Source organism: Dromiciops gliroides, chromosome 3 (assembly GCF_019393635.1).
Source record: "Dromiciops gliroides isolate mDroGli1 chromosome 3, mDroGli1.pri, whole genome shotgun sequence".
Lineage (NCBI taxonomy): Eukaryota > Metazoa > Chordata > Mammalia > Microbiotheria > Microbiotheriidae > Dromiciops > Dromiciops gliroides.
The window spans coordinates 91,782,062-91,803,333 of record NC_057863.1 but is presented as its reverse complement, the minus strand read 5'-3'; the positions used below and the strand labels follow the sequence as shown (position 1 = coordinate 91,803,333).

Genomic DNA, 21,272 nt, shown 5'->3' with positions numbered 1-21,272 from the left:
ACAGCACACATTCCTAAAACTTCCTAGGAAGCACGACAGGTCAAGTGAGGCCTAGTAAGAGGACCTACAGTGACAAGAAAATCAGTTCCACAGGCTACATAGGAAGCCACCTAATTCATCCCTGCACCAGTGACAAGAACTGAAGGGTACATTTACAGTATTGTACCTATTAGCTCAGCAACCTTCGCACTTAACAGTAGTGAAGGACAAGGGAATAGCAACAAATAAACATAAACCACACTTCGCTACCACATTCGTTTAGAAACAAAGCATGTACATATTTTTAAAGCTAAGTATATGAATTTATATATTCCTATTATTCATAAAACATGGCATTTCGCAGGGTCAGAATTTTCTGCTGACCTGGAATCTTTCTTCCTTAAGGAACAGTCAAATGGGCACCCACTGTAAATGGGTTGCTAGTTGCTAGCCTGTCTACGGGGAGATGGTTCTGCCAGCTGATGCTCAAAACCAAAACTAAACCTAGACATGACTCACACTAAATTCAAACATCTTATTATGACCAAGGCAAAACAGGCAAGGACATGACTTTTTACAAGACTGCTGGACCTTAAGTCAGCAAGACCTGAGTTCAAATCCATCTTTAGACATTTTCCAACTGTGACACCCTGTGCAAATCATTTAACTTGCCTTTGCCAGTTTTGTCATCTGTAAAATGGGGATAACACCCAACAGCCCCTACATCAGAGTTGTTGTGAAGATCAAATGATCTTTTTAGCAGAACACTGGGTAACATGGTAAGTGCTTAATCCATGCTTATTGTTCCCTTCTTCCCTTGCTACCTTCTGTATACCCTTATATATGTACATATTTTCTTCCTCAACAAAATCTGAGCTCCTGGAAAAAAGGGACTATTTCTCTTGTCTCTGTATCACCAGTTCCTGACCCACAAGCACTTAGTAAATGCTTGTTTTGATTGATTACTACAGTATTGAGTCAAACTATTTTTTTTGAAATTTTTGAAACTTCTTGGCTCCCCTTCAAATTCAATTTAAGCAGATCCCACTTTTATATATATATATATATATATATAAAAAACAGAACACTGCTTATGTTTTGTGTGGGTTGTAAACTGATTTGCCCTGGGCCCTGCAAGCTGGAAAATGATTCTGCTCCTACCAAAACAATGTAACTGTTGAGTTAAACTTCAAAGACATTAACCCCACCAAATGTTTCCCTAACCCATGAAAACCTAAAGGTTTGTTAAAGGAAAAGTTACCTGCTAGCTTCTTAAATTACCACTGTTGTGGTATTAATGAGTCAGAAAAGTCTGAATGCATGGCTAGCAATTCCAAGGGGCATTTCAACTCAGTGAAGTCTGGTGAAAAATGACATCAATGAATGGCCAGCTAGCTGCTTCAACATTTAAGTCCCACAATGACAAAAAGAATTCTCAATAAAATAGAAAGTCTGTAATATATTATAGTAAATGTTTACTTTTAGTTTAATGTCCATGGATCGGGGCAGCTAGGTGGGGCAGTGGATAAAGCACTGGCCCTGGATTCAGGAGTACCTGAGTTCAAATCTGGCCTCAGACACTTGACACTTACTAGCTGTGTGACCCTGGGCAAGTCACTTAACCATCACTGCCGTGCCCCCCCTCTCCCCCAAAAAAAGACTTTCAAAAAAATTTGTAATGTCCATGGATCATATGGATTGATCGGACGCTTGGTTCCTAGATCTGCTGTTGTAAGAAAAACTAAAAATTTTTAAAACAAAAACAAAACAGAGGCTATGGATAAAGGAAAAATTATTCCTTAAAACACCTAAGATTTTAAAATGTGACTTTTCCCAAAACTTCCTTTCTAAAAACTTTCTTCTTTATGGGAATATTTCAGATCTGTGGTTTCATCAACGGGGTGGGTGAGTCCCTCCACTTATTCAGATCACAACTCCTCCACACCTGAGTAGATGATTTCATGAGTTGCTGTGGCCAAAGACTTCTCACCTGCTGCCCCACGTTTTGGTGATGAGTCTCTCCAAGCTTAGCCAGGTGGGTCCTCAGAGGACAGTCCCGTCGTACTAGAAGCTTTTCCAGACCTGACGGGGCTTGCACTCTGCTGGCATAGCCTTCAGGAACTCAGGGTCTCTTCCACCTGCCATGAGTCCATTAAAAGCCTAGTCCTTTAGTGGACTTTTGTCGGAACTCACCTCTGAAATCATAATGGAAATCAATGGGGAAATAATTCAGTATGCAAATTTTAGCTTAATATACTTTTCAGGAACATCTCTGCATACAAGGTCCTCCTTACCTAGTTTCTTGATTTTGCCACTAATCAGCTACATGTCTACATACCAACCTATCCAGACGAGAACTGAAAAATTTAAGCAAATTACTGAGTGTTTTATCCACTTGCTGCTAAATGTCTTGGTATTTTAAATTCCTGTCTATTTGGTTTAACTGTTCAATTTTCACACGAACCCTTGCTACCACAGATGTAAACTTACTCTGTATTTTTAAAAAACAAATAATGCTAATAATGCTTATATACCTCATGTAATTTAAGTCTTAAGTGGCTGAGGTATTAGGATATAGTGGACAGAAGAAAAACCTGGTCTGGAAGACCTCAGAAGCTAGGTATCTGATCCCTTAGGCAAGTCATTTAACTCTGAGCCTTAAGCTTCCTTGGCTGTAAAAGTAGGCAGCTGGACTCAATAACCCTCCAAGGTCTCTTCCAGCTCAAAATCTATTATACTTTTATTATTATAATAAAGGTAGAATGGTCATGTCACTACTCTTACTTCCACATATCATATCACTCTTTACATGTATACTTAAATAGCAAGCTTTTTAAAAAATCTCTTATTGGAAGAGAAACTTGACTGCTCAAGACCTCTTAGGCTTCTCTCCCTAAAAAGTGGTATGGCAGCTGTCAGTTAACAAGCAATAATAATAACAGGGTCATAGATCTGCAGCTAGAAAGGATCTCAAAAATCAACAAATTCAAGTCTCCCGTTTTACAGATAAACCCAGGTAAGCTAGTCTCACCCAATTGTCACAAAGGCAAGAAACAGAGGTGGGATGTGAAACCTCTGACTCCAGATCATAAACCATCTAAATCAACTTTCTCAAAATGTTTGTGAAATGCAGCAAAGATGTTTTGTTTTCAAAAGAAAAAGAAATCTACACAATTCTGCGAACTCAAAACTAAAAAGTTCTACAGTTAAAGTGTACATAATGTTACCACAAGATAGTACCCTTAGAGACACTAAATCTATAAGCATTAATAGCTACATTTGGAATCAATGTTATTTACATATAATCTATGCCTGCTAAATGATACATACACTAAGTATTTTCTTTGGGATTGGTTGCTTTGGCAGTACAAATAGGAGTTCACAGCTATCAGTTTTTAATTGCCTTATACGCTCTCCGCATTTTACAAATCACCTTTAACACAAAGCAGAGTCCCTGTCACCTTAAGGGGCTATATCTGAATGTCCTTTAAAGTGCTCTAATAAAGGTTAGTGCACTTATAAACTACAGCTTCGGCTCTTATAATAAACTGCTACACAGCACAAGGATTTTAAATGCACAACTCTTACCAGAATTTTGATATTCCTTATTCCTTGTTAGAAATGTCTTTCCAGGGCAGCTAGGTGGCGAAGTGGATAAAGCATTGGTCTTGGATTCAGAAGGACCTGAGTTCAAATCCAGCCTCAGACACCTGACACTTAACTAGCTGTGTGACCCTGGGCAAGTCACTTAACCCTCATTGCCCTGGGGGGGGGGGGGAGAAGAAATGTCTTTCCAGAATCTCCAAGTGTAAATATCCCTTTTCTGGAGCAGGCTGTAAATCTTCAATCTCTCCTGATCTGGGTGGAATTTACCATGTTCTTTTTTATGAATTAAAACAAAAACAAACCATTTCATGAAATTAGTCTCGTTTAGAGTCTCATAAATAAAAATATATATAGCACTGAGATTTTTTTCCAAATATTTTATATGGATGAAACTCACCTTTTGTAACAGATTTAGTACTAAAAATGTACATAAATCAAAATATTGTCAAATCACGTTTTATATATTCATATCTTTCCCCCTTTTGCACAGATGTTACTGTTTACCACAGGGGTAGAAAATTAAGTGGTGAAATTGTGCTGGCTATGTTAACTGGGGAATATGATCATTCTTCAGTGTCAAGCTGTAAGCCAATAGCCTTGACATTAAAAGGACATAGAATTATTAAATATAATGATTTTACTTGAAATTCCTATGGGCAACTTTTTCTGTTACACATAATGGAAAGAGCATTAGATTTGCAATCAGAGGGTCTGAAATCTGTCCAATACTTACTAACTGTATGACCATAGGGAGGTCACAGCCTCATTTGTCGTTCCTCAACCATAAAATGGGGAAAATATAACCTGTGGTATTCTCCTGCACAAGAAGGTTATGAATACCTAAGAAGACAATGTTTGTAAAACCCTAAGTACTACAGAAGATAAGATACTTGGCCCTGTAATATAACTGCCACAGGAAAGTCTGAGATAAGGACATGTCCTCTCAGTTCTGCCAGCCAGCACTTTCTTTCTTTAGAGTGCTGGAAGGTGAAGTGACTTCACCAGGAGTAGGGGCAAACAAACAAACAAAAAACAAACAAAGGGGGCAGCAAGGTGGTGCAGTGGATAAAGCACCAGCCCTGGATTCAGGAGGACCCGAGTTCAAATCCGACTTCAGACACTTGACACTTACTTGCTGTGTGACCCTGGGCAAGTCACAACCCTCATTGCTCTGCCAAACAACCAAAACAAAACACTATGCCACACTGCCTCTCCTAAGAGTCAACTATTAAGTCACAACTGATCTGTCTCCATTTCTTAGTGTGAAATCCTACAGTCCTTATACCTCCTATCTATCATGGAGAGTTAACACAGGTAATAAGTAAAAAGAATAACAGACTTTGACCCAGGAACCAGGCTTCCAGTCTCAGCTCTGTCACAACAGCTGTGACCTTGGGCAAATCCTAGCCTCCCTCTGGATCTCAGTTTCTTAATCTGTAATATGGATTTTTTTAATATAGTACATAATACTTTCACTAATATTTCAAAGCAGTGTTGAGAAAAATGCTTTTGGAAATGACAGCATTTTCTCTGTAAATACAGTGGTCTTTCAGATATCTCGCCTATCTCTAAAACAAGGGCTCTTAATCTTTCTAGAGTCATGGACCCTTTGAGCAATCTGGTACAGCCTATGGACCCCTTTTCTGAACAATGTTTTTAAATACAAAAAATAAAATACAAAAAAAAAATTTAAGCACTAATTATATTGAAATCCAGCCATCAAAAATTTTTTTTTCAAAGCTCACAGACCCCAAGACCATCTGCTCTAGGAGACAGAAAAAAAACACAGCATCTCTAGCTTAACTTCCAGGTCATATCTGGAATACTACCTATTTCCCAAACTCAACATTTCCCACCTCAATGGCTTTGCAAGGGCAGCTAGGTAACACAGTAGATAGAACACAGGAGTTGACTTACTAGCTCTGTGACCCTGAGCAAGTCACTTAATTGCCTCAAACATTGGGGGCATCTTCAGTCATCCTGATGTACATCTCACCACAGGACCCAGATGGCTCTGGAGGAGAGAGTGAGGCTGGTGACTCTGCACAGCCCTCCCTCATTTAAATCCAATTCACTGCAAGTCGTGAGATCCTCTTTGAAAAACAAACAACAACAAACAATAAGGTCTCTTCCCTACCACCACCCCCCTCAATAACTTTCCTCAAGGTTCAAGTCAGATGCCACATTCTATGGGAAGCCTTTCTGATCTCTTCCACTCTCTAAACTGTCGATGTTCATTTACCTTCCATTACCTTATATTTACTTATCTGTGCATGTGTTTTAGCCTCTCAGCAAAATGTAAACACTCTGAAGGAAAAGACTTTTATTCAATCTTCAAATCACCAGTGCTTAGCATAGAAACAGTAAGTTTCTGTTTAATTAAACTGAAAACAGAGTCTCATGAAGACAAGGAGATCAATAAGCCCTTGGAGTTACTCTCCATTCAGATAAACTGACAATAGCTAGTAGAAGTACAATGGTCCTCATCAGTATGATCTTGTCGATGAAGAAGTCAGTAAGTCACGTGACAGGGCAAATAAATATGGTTATATTAACCAATTTAGGATCTAGGACCCAGCCTCCCCCCAAAAAAGTGTGTATGTGCATATATAGGAGAATGACAGATTAGAGTTCCTAGTAAATCTAAAACACTTCAGAGCAGAGATGTTTACTTCAGAGTTCGAAGGAATCCCTAGTAGACTATGCAGTACATTATGAGCCAACATGGATAAGAATAAGTCAAACCAAACTAAGTTAATTTGCTTTGTTGACAGTCTAGACTATATCAGGAGAATGCCTTGGATTCACCAAGGAATTTGACAGAAAGGTGATATACAGTATACTACTTGACCAATAAGGCTCTATAATTGATGGAATGATATCCACCTAAGAGAAAGGCCTCCCATTAGAACACTAGAAGACTCTATTCTTGGTCATATTGTTTGACATTTTTATCAATGACTTGAAGTAAAGGATCATCAAATTAGCAAATGACAAGAAGCTAGAACAAATAATAGACAAGAGATTCAAAAAACATAATCACTGATTACCCAAAAAAGCATTCCTTTGGATGATACCTTTAACCACTAGTTTAAAGATAGGCACACGTCTGAGACTAGTCATGAACACACCTTACAGAATCTCAATGAGTCAAAAAGGACCACCTAGGGGCAGCTAGGTGGTGAAGTGGATAGAGCACTGGCTCTGGAGTCAGGAGTACCCGAGTTCAAATTCAACCTCAGACATTTAACACTTACTAGCTGTGTGACCTTGGGCAAGTCACTTGACCCCAATTGCCACACACACACACACACACACACACACACACACACACACACACAAAAGGCCACCTAGCCCAAGTCATAACTGAACAAGAATATTTTCTTCAACCTATCCAAAAGTAAGCATCCAGATTTTGCTTGAAAACCTTCAGTGAGAGGAAGCTCACTATTGGCAGCCCATTCCAATTTAGCTCTAATTATTAGAAGATGTTTCTCTATAGCAGGCCCAAACTGCTTCTCTGAAAGCTCCACTGGCTATCTTTAACTTTATACTAAAGAAGGAAGTGGAACAAGTCTAATCTCTCTTCCATGTGTCAGTCCTTCAAATACTTGCAGACAGCTAACATGCTTTTTCCTCTGCCCACTGCCCCCAAGGACCAGCAGTCTTTTCTTCTCCAGTCTACTTTACTAGAAGGTCTTTCACCCAAGCTTCCAATGTAATCACAGCCCTTCAATATCCAGACTGATCTCATCTCAACACTCTCCAGTTTATTAATGTCCTTCCTAAAATGTAGTACATAGAAATGAACATACAGGACTATCAACAACCCTAGACCTCGATCAACAGTTCTCAAAAGTGTGGTCCATTTATCCCTGGGAGTCCCCGACATCCCTTTCAGGGGGACTTACATGGTCAGAACAATCGTCATAATAATAGTAAGAGGATATTTAAAATATTCCCTTTTCCAACTATGTATCTGTGTAAGGCCAGTTCCCCCTCCCCCCCACGTTCTGACCAAAACAACATATATTGCAACAAACTGAATACAGAAGTAGATATGAGAATCCACCTATTTTCCATTAGGTCAGACATCAAAGATTTTTATAAAAATATGTAAAATAATGCCATTTCTTCTCAGTAAATTTTTTGTTTTGGAAAATTCTTTTTTCCTCATAAAAATGTTATTTAATATGTAATTAATTTGGTATTATTTTTAAATGAATTAATATTATTTAAATGTATCAGTTATTTCTGATACAGTAAATCTTGTTAGACATAATCCATATATTCAAAAGCTATCTGTGTAACTGTTCCCTTTAAGAATGTAAAGGGGTCCTGAGACTAAAATGTTTAAAAGTGTTAACCTATGGGGCAGCTAGGTGGTGCAGTGGATAAAGCACAGTTCTGGATTCAGGAGGACCCGAGTTCAAATCCACACCCAGACACGTGACACTTACTAGCTGTATGACCCTGGGCAAGTCACTTAACCTTCAGTGCCCCACCCCCAGTTTAAAAAAATTTTTTTAAAAAAGAAGTGTTGATCTAGACAATTTTCCTCTTAAAATGCCACACAAGACAGAGTGGGCTTTTCTGGCTATAGGACAACACTACTGACTGATTCTGAGTTTGCACTCCACCAAAACTTCTTTTTTTCTTCAGATTTGCTGGGGAGTCCTATCTTTCTTATCTTGATTAATGAAGCTGAATTTTTTAACACAAGCATAAGATCTTACACTTATCTCACTAAAATTCTATCTCAGATTCGGCCCAATATCCAGTTCATTCTTTTTCAATTATGACTTAAGGCCAATCCCTGTTTATAGCTGAATTAAACATCAACAAAGTGCAAGGCACCACACAATGCCTGAGATCCAAAGGCACTAAGTACAGCAAAGTTAAAAGGACACAGATTTAAAAGTGCAGAAGTCCTGAGAGTCCAGCAAACCCAATCTCTTCATTCTGTCCCTAAGGAAGCTTAAGCAAAGAGAAGTTAAGTTGCAGAATCAGGAACCAGAGATTATAAAAAGAAAACCTGTTGGTTTTTCCATATTTGAATGTTTCCTTTGGTTTCTGTTTTGAACCAAAGTCCTCTGACTCCGAATCCAGCATTCTGTACATCATACTCACATTCCAAAAGTACCTAAGTCTGGTCTAAAACATGATACTGGCAATTCACTGTGAGTCAAAATTTGGTGGTGTCAAGTTTTTCCCCCATTCAGCTGTATTCTTTTCCAGACCATCTCGAATATAAAATAACGTCAAGTCACTTCTCTAGTTCTGTTTCCTCATGAATAAAATGGAGCTGTACTACATACTATGACCCCCGAGTTCCCTTTCAACCCTATTACGGCATGATTCTATCAAAGTAGTCCTGATGGGAAGTCTTGCACTTATTCCAATGGTGCTATCTATTGAGGAACCACACAAGAAAAGGAATGTGGCCAAAAGAACAATTTGCACAATGACCACAATAAAGTGGGGGGGGGGGGGGAGGCAGGACTTTGAAAGACTCCAGAACTCCTAACCAATGCAGTAACCAATCATGACTTCAAAAAACTGATTATGATGCATATCTACTATTTCCTTTTGGCAGAATGTGATGATGTGATGGACTAGAGACATAGAATGAGGCGTCCATTTTCAGACATGGTCAATGGGCTGCTTCGATTCACTCCATTATATCCATTTGTTACAGGAGGATTTCTATGGGGGGATGGAGGAGAGTCTTCCAGGTAGTGACCAGGATTAAAAAACAAAACCTATCAACATCATTTTTTTTTAAATACACAGAAGAAAAAAGGTTCAGAAGGGGACACGAAAGCAAGGCAGCACTGTAACTACATTAAATGTAATACACATTTTTAAAACTATGTAACAAGAGTTCATGATTTCATATATAATCCTTTTTGTTCATTGTAAACCAAAATATTTGTGTGTGAATAAATGCTTATGCTAAAAAAATCTAAATTAAATCAAAAAATTTAATCCATATAACACATGAAAAAAAAAGAAAATAAAACAAGTCTGCTAAAGGCTTCATTGAAAGCCACTCATCTGGGAATGTGCTACTGGGAATTCTTACCCAGGTACTGGTTGGACCTTCCAGGTCTGCGATTCTGTGATCAATTCATTTATACCTCTTTTAAAATCCTAGTTTAATCATAGGAGCATAGATTTAGAGCTAGCAAGGACCCTAGAAAGCCATGGGGTCCAACAGAGAAGGCAATGGAGGCTCAGAGAGTTTCTGTGATCTGCTGCAGGGTCACACAGCCAACGAGTATCTGAAAATTTAAAACCAGGTGTTCCTAACTCTAATGCCCTCTGTCCATTACTTCCTCACCCACCTTTATTCACTCCACTTCTGAATGACTTTTAAACTTTTTTCTAAAAATTAAATAACTCTCAAAAGAATGAAAATTAGCCACCATGGAGGATATTTGAAAGAATGTGCCATAGACTGTAAAAACAATTCCAAAAAATAAGCTTCAAAAAAGTATTACGCAACACCAGCATCTCTGAAATAAGCATATAGCCTAAGTCTGGAAGGCAATACTCATTTGGATGTTGAAATTCAGATAGTTTTCTCAACAGTTAACAGTTATATTCTCAAAATCCATCATAGGCACATACTTCAGAGTCCCCTCAGTGGGCCCTCCCCCCAGTAACAACTTGTGTTAGAAAAGTGGAAAAGACAAATTTAACAAGTTATTACTGAAAATAAAGGTAATTGCAAAATGCATTCTAAATACTATGAACATGTTCACATGAATTACAAAGAACATGAATAGGGACAATACACTTAAAGTTTAATATTTTAAGTTCCATTTCTAACTTACCAGTTAATCACTCTAAGCAAAAAAATCCCTCAGAATATATATACATATATAATTTTCTTCTCAAAGTTCACTGTTTAAGGCAGATTATCAGACCAAAAAAAGATCAGGAAATGCCTAATTCTAACGCCACAAAAAATATTTAAACAAAAGCTACTAGCAAACCAGACTTCATTACTCCATAATTAACTAGAATATGGAAAGTAAAACTGTGAGAAGGCAAGGATGACAGAGCAGCAAGAAAAAGGAGTCACTTCTGATTACAAGAAGATTAAGTCTTGAAGGCTGGGGTAGAGAACAAAAGGAAAAGTAGAGCTTCAGCTTTCAGGTATAGCAACATGACCTTTATTATGACTGACTGGAAACATAAGAGGAGGTTCCTGCTCCATGTTACTCAAGAAAAATCCTGGATATGGTTTATTTCATTTTAACACACAATGTCTTCGTGCATTTTAAAAATATTTCTCACATATGCAATATAAAACTATACAATTATGTACTAATATACTTGAACAGTTATTACTATGATAGCTGTGCTTGAACCACAGCACTCTATAGTAAACAATTCACATCTACATCAAAATTTCTTTGCAATGACCATGAGACTAGCAACAACACTATTATTCCCATTTTACAGATGAAGAGATTAAATTTGTCTGAGACTAATTAAGCAATCCCTTATGGTACACCAAAACCAACAACAAAAATGGATGAATGAAAAAGCATTTATTAGGCACTCACACTCACATGCTGATAAAAATGTCAAGAAATAGCTTGCTGCTAGACAATTAAATAAAGTAGCTGGTATTTGGAAAAGAAGGAATTAAGTACATGGATTCCTCAATCCTTTCATTCATTTGACACTTATTTATTAAGCACCTACTACAGAACGGGCATCAGACAAACATGAAGACAAATTAAAGACAATCCCTGGCCTCTGAGAGTTTACAAACTGGGGAGATGAGAGGAACACAACTATAATACAATGCAGAATGTAAAGCAAATGATAAAATGTTGCAACAGATAATCCCAAGGCAATTTTTGTACCACATACTACATGGGGATTTAAATCAATCATGAATGTTTTCACCTTATTTGTTTAAAATGAGGTAATAGTCAAATTTTTTTAATCAAGAAAAAAAGAACTGACCATGCACACAACACATAAAAATGTAACAAAGTAGTAACATCCATTTAACTGTTCTGTGATGATACCAAGTATTTTTCACAAACTCTGCAGAGTAGAAAATATACCTAACAAGTTTGAATAGTTGCCAGTGATTCCCTGCTCTACCAAGAACTTCCTCACACCGGCCAGCAGTCCTTCACCTCTATCTACAACTGGCTAGTCTAAATTCAACCACTGGTAGAAAAGAACACAACTGGGGGCAGCTAGGTGGCGCAATGGATAAAGCACCGGCCCTGGAGTCAGGAGGCCCCAAATTCAAATCTGACCTCAGACACTCGACACTTACTAGCTGTGTGACCCTGGGCATGGCACTTAACCCTCATTGCCCCGGAAAAAAAACCAAAACCAACCAACCAAACAAACCCATAAAAGAACACAACCTGAAAAAAACCGGGTTGATCATATATAGCTTTCATCATCAAAACTCAAGTCCCATTTAAGGTCCACCACCATAGAAAAATTCCAACATACCATCTATAGTGTTATTCCCATTTAAAATTTTAGCCAATTAAAAAAGAGGTAATGCTTTCAACTACAGGTTAGAAAAACTCAGAAGTCATAGGATAGATTTCACCCCTATTCTAGACATTCTAAGCTAATAACAGCTTGGTCTATTCCATTGCTTTAAGAACGGCTTAGGAGCAGGAGCTAGTAGACAAGATCCTCTCCAGGACTGATTTTTTGAACTCCTTCACTCCTAGGTACCCATGTGCTCATGCGTGCGCATGTGCCTCACACACGACTGCATGTGATTTCCAAAGAAATAATGTCTTGAAGCATCTGCCTCTCTGGTCTCTTTCAATGACCAATTAAACATCTGACTAATGTCTAAACCTACATTTGTCTTTTCTACAACCACATTCTGAAATAACTCTTCACCTGTATTACCACTACAAACTTGTATACTGTGAGGTTTTTCTCACCTTATACTTTTATCTACCCCGTAACACACTCCCATATCCTTTTTTCCAAATAGAGCAAACAAATCAGGCCCACTTACTACTACGGATCAAAGGAGCGTAGCAGAAGCAAATACAGAAAGAAACATGCAAAGAAAAGATCATTCTTCTAGTTTTACAAGTTCCTTTCCAAGGGCAAGTTCAGTCAACACATATCCATCCCAACCATAGAAAAATGACAAGAAACGAGTTGTAGCAAATTACTGTCCACTAGATTCAATGTCAACCCTGTCTACATCTAGTCCTCCTCCCCTCCGGCCCATTTACAAGGAGGTATTTAGAAGTGAAACATTTTAGCTGGTTTTCTTTTGGGGGAGTTGGGGAAGGCAAGGGGTGGACCAAAGGAAGGGAGGGGTATCAGGAATTTTAGCAGTGACAATTCAAGGTTCAAAGGGAGTGGTCAAGGAGATAGCAATAAATTAAAAAACAAGGACCTGATCTGTAAAGATCCTACCCAACTGAAATAACACAGGAACAGAATCTCCTCTTCCATCAAAAGAAACATTTGTGCCCTTTCCCCTGGCATCTCCTTTCTATAAAAACCAGACTTTTCCAGATTAAATCTGCCTTAAGATCATATTGTGCCTGTATTTCCATTCCTTTGTTTCTTTGCTACAATCAGAAAAAGTGACCAATACACAAAACTTTTTTGTGGTCCCAACATTGTATTTCCATAGCCTCAATAGGCTGGATATGTTTTGATAACAAGTAAAAATGGCTTTGTCTTTCATTTGTCTGGTCCAGAAAACTGGAAAAATGTCCTCTACCACTGAGAGGAAAAAGGGTACAGAACTCCATTAAAATATTTGCGACCATAAAGATTCATTAACAATAAAGGTAGATTCATATGCAGATTAAGAGTATGTGGTTTTCATTTACAAGTTCCATTCACTTATCTGGATTTCATTACTTTTAGGCTATTATCTGGTTAAAGAAGTCTGAGGACTCACCTATTATATAGTTACTACCTCTAAGGACATTCACTTAAGAATGATAAAAGACCAATAGCTTTTCTGGGTTGAGAAATAATGTGAGTCTTAGGTTATGGTAAAAAAAAATTATAGGTGAATTAAAAATAATAACAATAATAATGGGATTGCCTCCATTGGAAACCACCTTTTAGTGTACAGTTTTATTAAGCAAAAAGAGAAAATACAATTATACAACTTCCATGACCAAAACGTCTCAATTATCCTGAATTAGAATTTGAAACTAATAACACATAGTTTTAAAGTTTAAAAAATTAGCATAAATATTTCCAACTACCTATAGATTTCTCATCCATCTCTGGAACATCACCTTTAACAAGGGCATGAGAGGACCCTCATTTGGCCTGAGTTTTCTTTCTGCTGGTTTTATCTTCTCAAGCTACAGTGGATAGTTATACAACAACTCAACAGGCCTGAACATAAGTTGAAATCACAAATTGTCTTAAAAATTCAAACTGACATGAATGGAACTCAGGTTGTAAGCTTCTTCAATGCCAATGAAGTATAGCCCCCTGTTCTAGATCTTACTCACAAACTTATAAACTCATGCTGTACGTGAATGGAAAGTCTCTAAAAATCAATTTATATTTTGACCTATACCAAAAACTATCAGAGAAGAGTTTCAACTTTTTCACCTCGGCTATGAGTCTCACATTGATCCCATGATATAAGCTACATATGTGCACCATTACCAATCCATGAGAAAACTTTAATATTATGTTAAACTTTCTATATTTTTGGTGTGTAGGAAAGGGAGGGAGCATGTGGAGGGAAACAAGTATGGGGAAGGAAATCTCTGTCATCACATCTCCATACCTCTAGAGTTTCAATCAAACCCAATACCTTATTCTAAAATGGCTGCCACCATGGCCTACTCCTGGGCAAGGAAAAAAAAAGAAGACATCTTAATGGAAATTAACACGAAGCAATATTACAAAAATTAAAAACCAAATAAATGATACTAAACGGCATCTTATTAAAAATGTTAATTATTTTGATAAAATATGCAGAAATAACAATATGAAAATGTTTTCCATTCCTTTAAGTATAAAAGGGCTGGTTATGTCAGTTGAAAATCCAAATGTTAAAGAAGTTAATTACATTCAAAGAAGTGCTAGAACATTAGGAAACTTAACTAAGATTATGTAACCTTTCCCTACAAGCTCAAACGTGGTAGCAATTGGTAACGCTATCTTCCACAGGGCTATATAAAACCAAATGCTTTACAACTCAGGGGTGGGGGGCTTAGTGGGGATATCTACTTTTTCTAACATAGGAAAACAATTTTGCCCACGGTACCTGAAGAGATGGCCAAAGGGTTTCAATCCCACGAAGAAAAGAGATTAAAGGACTGATATTTTTCAGGAATTAGGTTCCTATTCATTAGTATTGCTAATAAATTGTTTTAATAAGACAAACCGGTAATGTCCCATTTACTAATCTCTAATGGTAAGTAATCCCAACAACTGTGCTAACAGTAATTAATGTTCACAAATATTAAACTTAGACTTTGTGTACTCTGAAACCATTCAGTATTACTCATTATTATTCTGGAAAAAAACCCCACAACATATTACCCTGAAAATATTTTTCAAACAAAAAAAAAAGGTGAATTAAGTTTATAGCTACTGAAACGCTGCAGTGGAACTACATAAATATAAAAAGCTGTGTAAAAGGTTAGCTGCAAAGCTGCTGTATGTATCTGCAGACACAGGGCATGGTCTTACCTCTCCTCCTCGCCATCAACGAGGGGTGTGGTCAATGGCAGCACCTTCAACGGGAAGAGGGAAGATGAAGCGGCAATGGCACCTCCACTCCCATCAGAGACCGAGGCCAGGCCCCCGCTGCTTTCCCCAGTGACAGTCTGAGGTACGCCTACTACTGCATGCTCCACAGGATGCCTGACTTCTTCACTCTGGCTTCCGATGGACTGAGTTAGTGACTGTGTGGGGAACTGAGTAGAACTTAGAGGGATCTGCTGTGTCACAGGCAAATTTACGTTAGTTGCTATCAAGGGAGGCTGACTAACACTCTGAACCAAATTCCCATTTTGTATAGCTGAAGTTTGTGCTATATTCTGAGGTGGACCCAAGTTTGTGGGAGCAGCTGGTATTGCAGGAGGGACAGCTGAACCAACTTGATTTGCAGCAGGGATATTGCTGACAGAAGGTAATGGACTCACTGGAGGCAACTGCTGATTTGTTATTCCTTGAGCTACAGATTCTGCTCCTTGGGCCTGGGATTGTACAGTTACCAAGTTACTTTGAGGTGCAATGACCAACTGTGGAGGAAGGTTTGAAGCACTGGCTTGAATTCCCTGAATGATCCCAGGTTGAGAAGGTGGAACCACCTGTGAAGGTGGAGGCGTCACCTGGGTTACAGTGGCTGGCTGCTGCACCACAGCCGGGATGTTCACTTGCTGACCAACATTCACAACTTGACCACTAGCAGCTACAGGAGGCATTGCTGGTTGGCCATGTCCAACAGGCTGGCTTGGCGCCCCTGCAGGTTGTGCCTGGACTGCGGTGGACTGCACTGAAGGCTGAATGCTTTGTGGCTGAGCAACAGGCATCACAGGGGCTGCTCCCACTCCTGCAGAATTTGGTGGGATAGGGGGCACTGGTGTTTGGAGAACTTGTTGATGCTGAACATACTCTGGTATAGATGCAGCGACAGGATTTTGATTTACTGACTGAACATGGCCTGGGGCCACCTGTGTAGCCACGGTTTGTTGCTGCTGTCCATACTGTAACTGCTGCGGTGCTACAACTGGCAAAGGGGTCTGCACCAGAGGGGCCGTCTGAGAATAGGACAACTGGGGCTGAGCCAAGCTGGAAACAGAAGGCTGCTGGCCTAGAGACGGTGGCACACCAACGAGGTTAACTGGGGGTGACTGAATGCCAGTCGCAGCACTCACAGTGGCCTGAAGAGGAGGCTGACCTCCCTGCTTTTGCAGAGTATAGTTCAGCTCTTGAGAATGCAACTGCACCGGGGCGATCTGTGACTGAGAAATACTCTGTGGTAGACTACCTGCTGAAACATTCTGCACACCAGAACTGCTACCAAAGTCCATGGGCTGAGGAGCCACAGCTGGGAGGGCTTGCTGCTGCTGCTGCTGGGCCACAGCAGGGGCCCCCATCTCTCCACTTCCCACACTCTCCGTGTAGTGACTCAACGTGCTCACATTGCTACTAACTGAACTACCACTAGTGCTCTCCCTTTCAGAAGTCACTTCAGCTGGGTTTTGTCTCACCGTCTCCACCACTTTGTTTACTGCTACTCCTTCGGTAACTGCTACGGGGTTTTCTTTTTCATAGAATTCTGTGCAAGTCCACCTACCCTTTTTAAAGGGTTCAGAACTAGAATCTAACTTCACAACTCTAAACCTGGAAGTGCCAGCTGCCGGTTGTTGCTGCTGAGCTGAAACAGATCCCACAGCCATTCCTGCAGCTTGTGTAGGAACACTGTTAACCGAAGAACTCGTACCGTTGCCCATGCCACTGAGGATATTCACATTAACAGTGCCGCTAGCTCCAGGCACAGCATTTACACTAGCAGTACTCGTAATGTTACTTGAAGGTACGTTAACGTTACCAGGCATGCTGTTTGTCATGTTAGGATTAACACTACCCATTGCAGTAACATTATTTATTGTACTAGTGCCAGCAACAGAACTTATACCTATACTGCCAGGAGTACTTGTATTGCGGACATTAGTCATTAGAGATGCAGGTGTGCCAGTGGATGATACAGCAGAAGCTGGTGCAGCTGGTAAAACGCTGTCTGAGCTTCCAGCTGTGGAGAGTTTTCTAGCTACCGGACTTGGGGGTGGCCCTCCAGGAACAGCTGTGCTGACACCAGCATGGGATGGATGGTGGTGCCCATGGTGAAGGTGGTGCCCGTGGTGGTGGTGGTGGTGATGGAGATGGTGTGGATGAACACTGCCATTGATCACGACATTCTGGGGTGGATGGTGAGGTAAATGATGCTGAGGAAGGTGGGGCTGGTTGGGAGAGACCGCCCCAGGTGTCTCAGCTTCCTGGAAGTTGTTCAAAGTCTCCTCGGAGGAGCTGCGTTCCGGTTCCCCCAAGTCGGTGGCCCTGGAAAGGGAAACGTCCAGGATCTCGGAGGAAGAGAGGTCCTCCGTGTGCGACTCGTCCAAGTCATCGTAGCTCTCCGTGTCCTCGGCTATGCTGTTGTTGGAGCTGATGCTGGCCGAGATCTGGGCCGGCGTGACGCTCGTGATCTGGAAGCCGCTCTTCTTCTTCATCTGCGCCCCGCCGGGCGCCGCGGGGAGCTGCGGGGCCTGCGAGAGGAGGTGGAGGCTCTGCGGGGGCGGCGGCGGCGCCGGTCCCCCAGCCGCCGCCCCGGGCAGCGGCGCGGGAGGCGCGTAGTCCTCGGCCGAGGCGGCGTGGCTGCCCACGCCGGGGCCCGCGGCGCTGAGCGCGGCCCCGCTGCCGCCACCGCCGCCGCTACTGCTGCTGCTGCCCCTCCGAGGGACCGCCGCGGCCGGGTGCGCCATCTTCCGAGCCCCGAGGTCTGCGGCGGCGGCGGCGGCGGCCGTGGCCTCGGGCGGCTGGTGCATTGTGTCTGCACCCCGCACGCCCAGGGATCTTTGTGTTCACAGCGCAGGAGCCGGAGGCACGGTCCCTGCTCCTCCTCCGCCCGCCGCCGGGGCCTGGAGCGCTCAGCCAGGGAGGATGAAGGAGGGTGGGCAAGGCAAGAGTGGGGGCAAGGGGGGACACTATCGGTCCTCGGCCATTCACTTTTCCTTCTGGTCCTCTCCACCCCCTTTTATACAGTCCGCTTCACTAGGGGAGGAGGGGGTGGGGGGGAGGTAGAGGAAGGAGGCAGGCAGACTGAAGAAGAGGGGAGGGGGGGGAGAGAGAGAAATGCCCACGTTATCCGGCCAACTTGGAAACCACCGCCACCGCCGCTACTACCACCGCCACCGCCACTACCACCGCCGCCGCCCCCTCCCGCTGCCGCCGCTGCGGCAGCTCCCTCCGCCGCGCCCCCCCAGCCCAGCACGGCCCGCCCCCGCCCCCCTGCCCAACTCCTTCCTCGCCCCTCCACCCGCCCCAACCCCAGAGGGCAGCCCCGGAAAGGCACGCCCGAGGCCGGGCCGGTGCAGCTAAAGACCCGGCGGCTCCCCCTCCCCCCGCCCCCTCCCCCACCGCTAGGAGAGAGGCTGCTCGGGGAGGCACCGCCGCCGCCGCCGCGGCTCAAGCAGGGAGCCGGAGGCTTCGAAGGCTCCGGAGCCGAGGCCGGCTGGGGAAGGAGGAGAGGGCGGCGGCGGCGGCTGCAGCCGGGGGGGGGGGGGGGCCCGGGACGGGGGGGGGGGGGGGGAGATACGTACGATCCTCGCACCCAGCCGGGGGGCGGCGGCGGCGGCGGCAGGAACAGCGGCGGCCGGGCGGGCGGGGGCGGGGGGCAGCGGCGGCGGCGGCGGTGGGAGCCCAGGGACCGCTCCATCACTGGCAGCCGCGGAAGCCCCAACATCTTCCTCCCTCCGGGCCGGCGGAGGGCTGCAGGCGCAGCCCGGCGGCTCACGGTCCTCGGTCCTCCTCCCGGAGCCGGGGCAGCAGCCAGGGGGCGTGAGGCTCTTCTCCGCGGCGACGGCTTCACGGGGGCCGGGGCTATCCACGGACGGACGGACAGACGGACGGACGGGCGCCGCTGAATGAAGCGGGAGGTGGGGGCGGCTGGGGGAGGGGGAAAGGGAGCGGGATAGGGGGAGGGTGTCGGGTGCGCCCGGGGGTTGGGGAGGGGGCGGCTGGGGGGGGGGGGTTGTTACTAGTGCTCTCCTCCGGCTGCCCCGGCTACGCCGTCTCCCCCACTGTCTCTCACGGCATTGGAAGAGGAGGGACGGGCTCCCGACCCGGGCGCAGGAGGAGGAGGAGCGGTCCGGCGGTAAGAAGAGGAGGAGGAGGAGGCAGCGGCGGCCGGGGGAGGGAGCTGGGGAAGATGGCGTCTGCGCAGGCGCTCTGGCGCCGCAGACATAAAGCCTCGCCTGGCGGGGAGAAGGGGCGGGGCCGGGCGAGGGAGGGGGATGGTGGAGAGGCGGCGTTCGGGGGACTCGGGGACTCGCCGCCGCCGAGTTCGGGTGCTCCGGACGAAACTACCGAAGCCTGAGTCGGGTGCCCAGGCGCCGCGCAGTCGGGGGCGGGGACTTCGAGATCGGGGAGCGAATCCGGGTCGGACAGCGTGATGCTGCCAGTATGGGGTGGGGGGGGGCACGAAGTGAGAGGGGGGCGCGGGCGCGAGCGGGCGAGGTGTGTCCTCGCTCCCTTCGCGCTTGGGGCGTGTGAGCGCGTGCACGCGCCCCTGGGAGGGGGGAGGGGCGCCCTCTGCAGTGCCGGGGGGAGGGGCGGGGGGGGGCTGCCGGGCCATGTGCCTGGAGCGGGCCCGGGTTAGAATGGGGTTCTTCGCCGCAGCGCAGCGGGCGCATCACGAGTTCAGCTTCCCAGGAGTCCCTAGAGCCACCACATGAGTCAGGCTTTTCTCCCTCTTCTGTCACCTTCCCCGTGAGGAGGATGCCCACGCCTGCCCGCATTCCCCCCCCCACCCCGATCTTCACGCTCCGGGCGTGACGGGCGACACCCGGCCTCCGAGCTCCCGCCTAGGGTGCCCCTTTGTGTGGGGCCAGACCGCAGCTGCCATGCGGTCCCTTATCCCGGCGGGGCGGTGAGCCCAGGGAGGCGCCGGGGACCGTCCTCGGCTGCAGAGGTTAGCAGCTGCAGCCGGCATCTCTTTCCCAGGGTGGGGGCGGAGCGGCGCCCCTCCTTTCCTGTGTCACTCAGGTGATGGACCTCCACAGGTGGAGTGCAGGCTCCTGCCATAGCACCGAGTGAGAAGGACCTCGAGGATGATAACCCTTAGCATTGTCCTTATATGTAATTTATCATCATCAGAACAATGTTAACGATGCCTGCGGCTTTAAGGTTTCCAAAGCGCTTTACCAAGCTCGACATCTCACACACCAAAAGAACGCCCTAGCAGGGAACCCATGAAAAATCATCCGTGAGACGGGAGAGGAGTCGTGGGCTGAGGAAGCGCTTCCCGCGGGTTCCCCTTGGGTTCCTACCCCCGGTGAGCAGCTAAAGGCTGAGCCTGAAGCCTGGAGGATGAAACGTGGGGAATGCCCTGAGTGAAGATGGAGGGACAGAAAAAAGGGGTTCCCGAAGTTCTAGTTAGAACAAGCCCAAGAATTCACTAGTCTATAAAGCTAGTGTCTCAGTCTCCATCCAAGGAGACCCTCGGTTGGAAATGTCAGGGATCGAAACCAAAGCATCTTCCCCAAATTTCATCGTTTTTGAATCAATATTCTTCCTCTCTTGGCCAGGAAAAGGCACAACTGTGTGGTATGTTCATTTAGTAGCTCTGAAGCAAAAATCGTATGGGGGTGTCTGTGGGAACCTCAAAACAAGGTCTCGCCGTTTGAAAGGTAGACTTGGGACTGAGACATCCCTTTTCTTTCTTTTTTTCTTTTTTTTTTTTTTTTGGTGAGGCTATTGGGGTTAAGGACTTGCCTAGGGTCACACAGCTAGCAAGTGTTAAGATCGGAGGCTAGATTTTAATTCAGGTACTCCTGAATCCAGGGCTGGTGCTCTATCCACTGTACCACCTAGCTGCCCCGAGACATCCCTTTTCGATGATTTTAGATGAGTTAACTCCTTGCAATAACTATTTTCGAAGTATAAGTTGAAATATA

General features: G+C 44.2%; 2 protein-coding genes across 3 annotated transcripts in view; both read right to left on the bottom strand.

Moving 5' to 3' along the window:
- TSC22D1 (TSC22 domain family member 1) overlaps positions 1–18,286 on the bottom strand; it is a 160,909-nt gene extending 142,623 nt beyond the window's left edge. Inside the window, exon 1 of one of the 2 annotated variants that reach the window (XM_043991542.1) lies at positions 15,286–18,286. In XM_043991542.1, the coding sequence (XP_043847477.1) occupies positions 15,286–18,143 (2,858 nt within the window). In that variant the 5' untranslated portion in view covers positions 18,144–18,286. The remainder of the gene's footprint in view (positions 1–15,285) is intronic. The other variant, XM_043991541.1, reaches the window with a different exon arrangement.
- Positions 18,237–20,114, bottom strand: LOC122747179 (basic proline-rich protein-like). Its single transcript, XM_043993366.1, has 3 exons — positions 19,716–20,114; positions 18,918–19,667; positions 18,237–18,417 (listed from the first exon to the last, which is right to left on the bottom strand). Exons 1-3 carry the CDS (start codon positions 20,112–20,114, stop codon positions 18,370–18,372), a joined length of 1,197 nt encoding a protein of 398 aa, XP_043849301.1. The 3' UTR covers positions 18,237–18,369.
- Between the last annotated feature and the right edge of the window lie 1,158 nt (positions 20,115–21,272).

Bases quoted from the DNA above. Each gene is read 5' to 3' on its own strand.
- LOC122747179 (XM_043993366.1), bottom strand. From the start codon at position 20,114: ATGCGGGCAGGCGTGGGCATCCTCCTCACGGGGAAGGTGACAGAAGAG. The intron at 19,668-19,715 runs GCGCGGCGCCTG...TTTCGTCCGGAG, and splicing joins CGAAGTCCCCGCCCCCGACT to CACCCGAACTCGGCGGCGGC. The intron at 18,418-18,917 runs GTACGTATCTCC...CCTCTTCTTCAG, and splicing joins CCCGGCTGGGTGCGAGGATC to TCTGCCTGCCTCCTTCCTCT.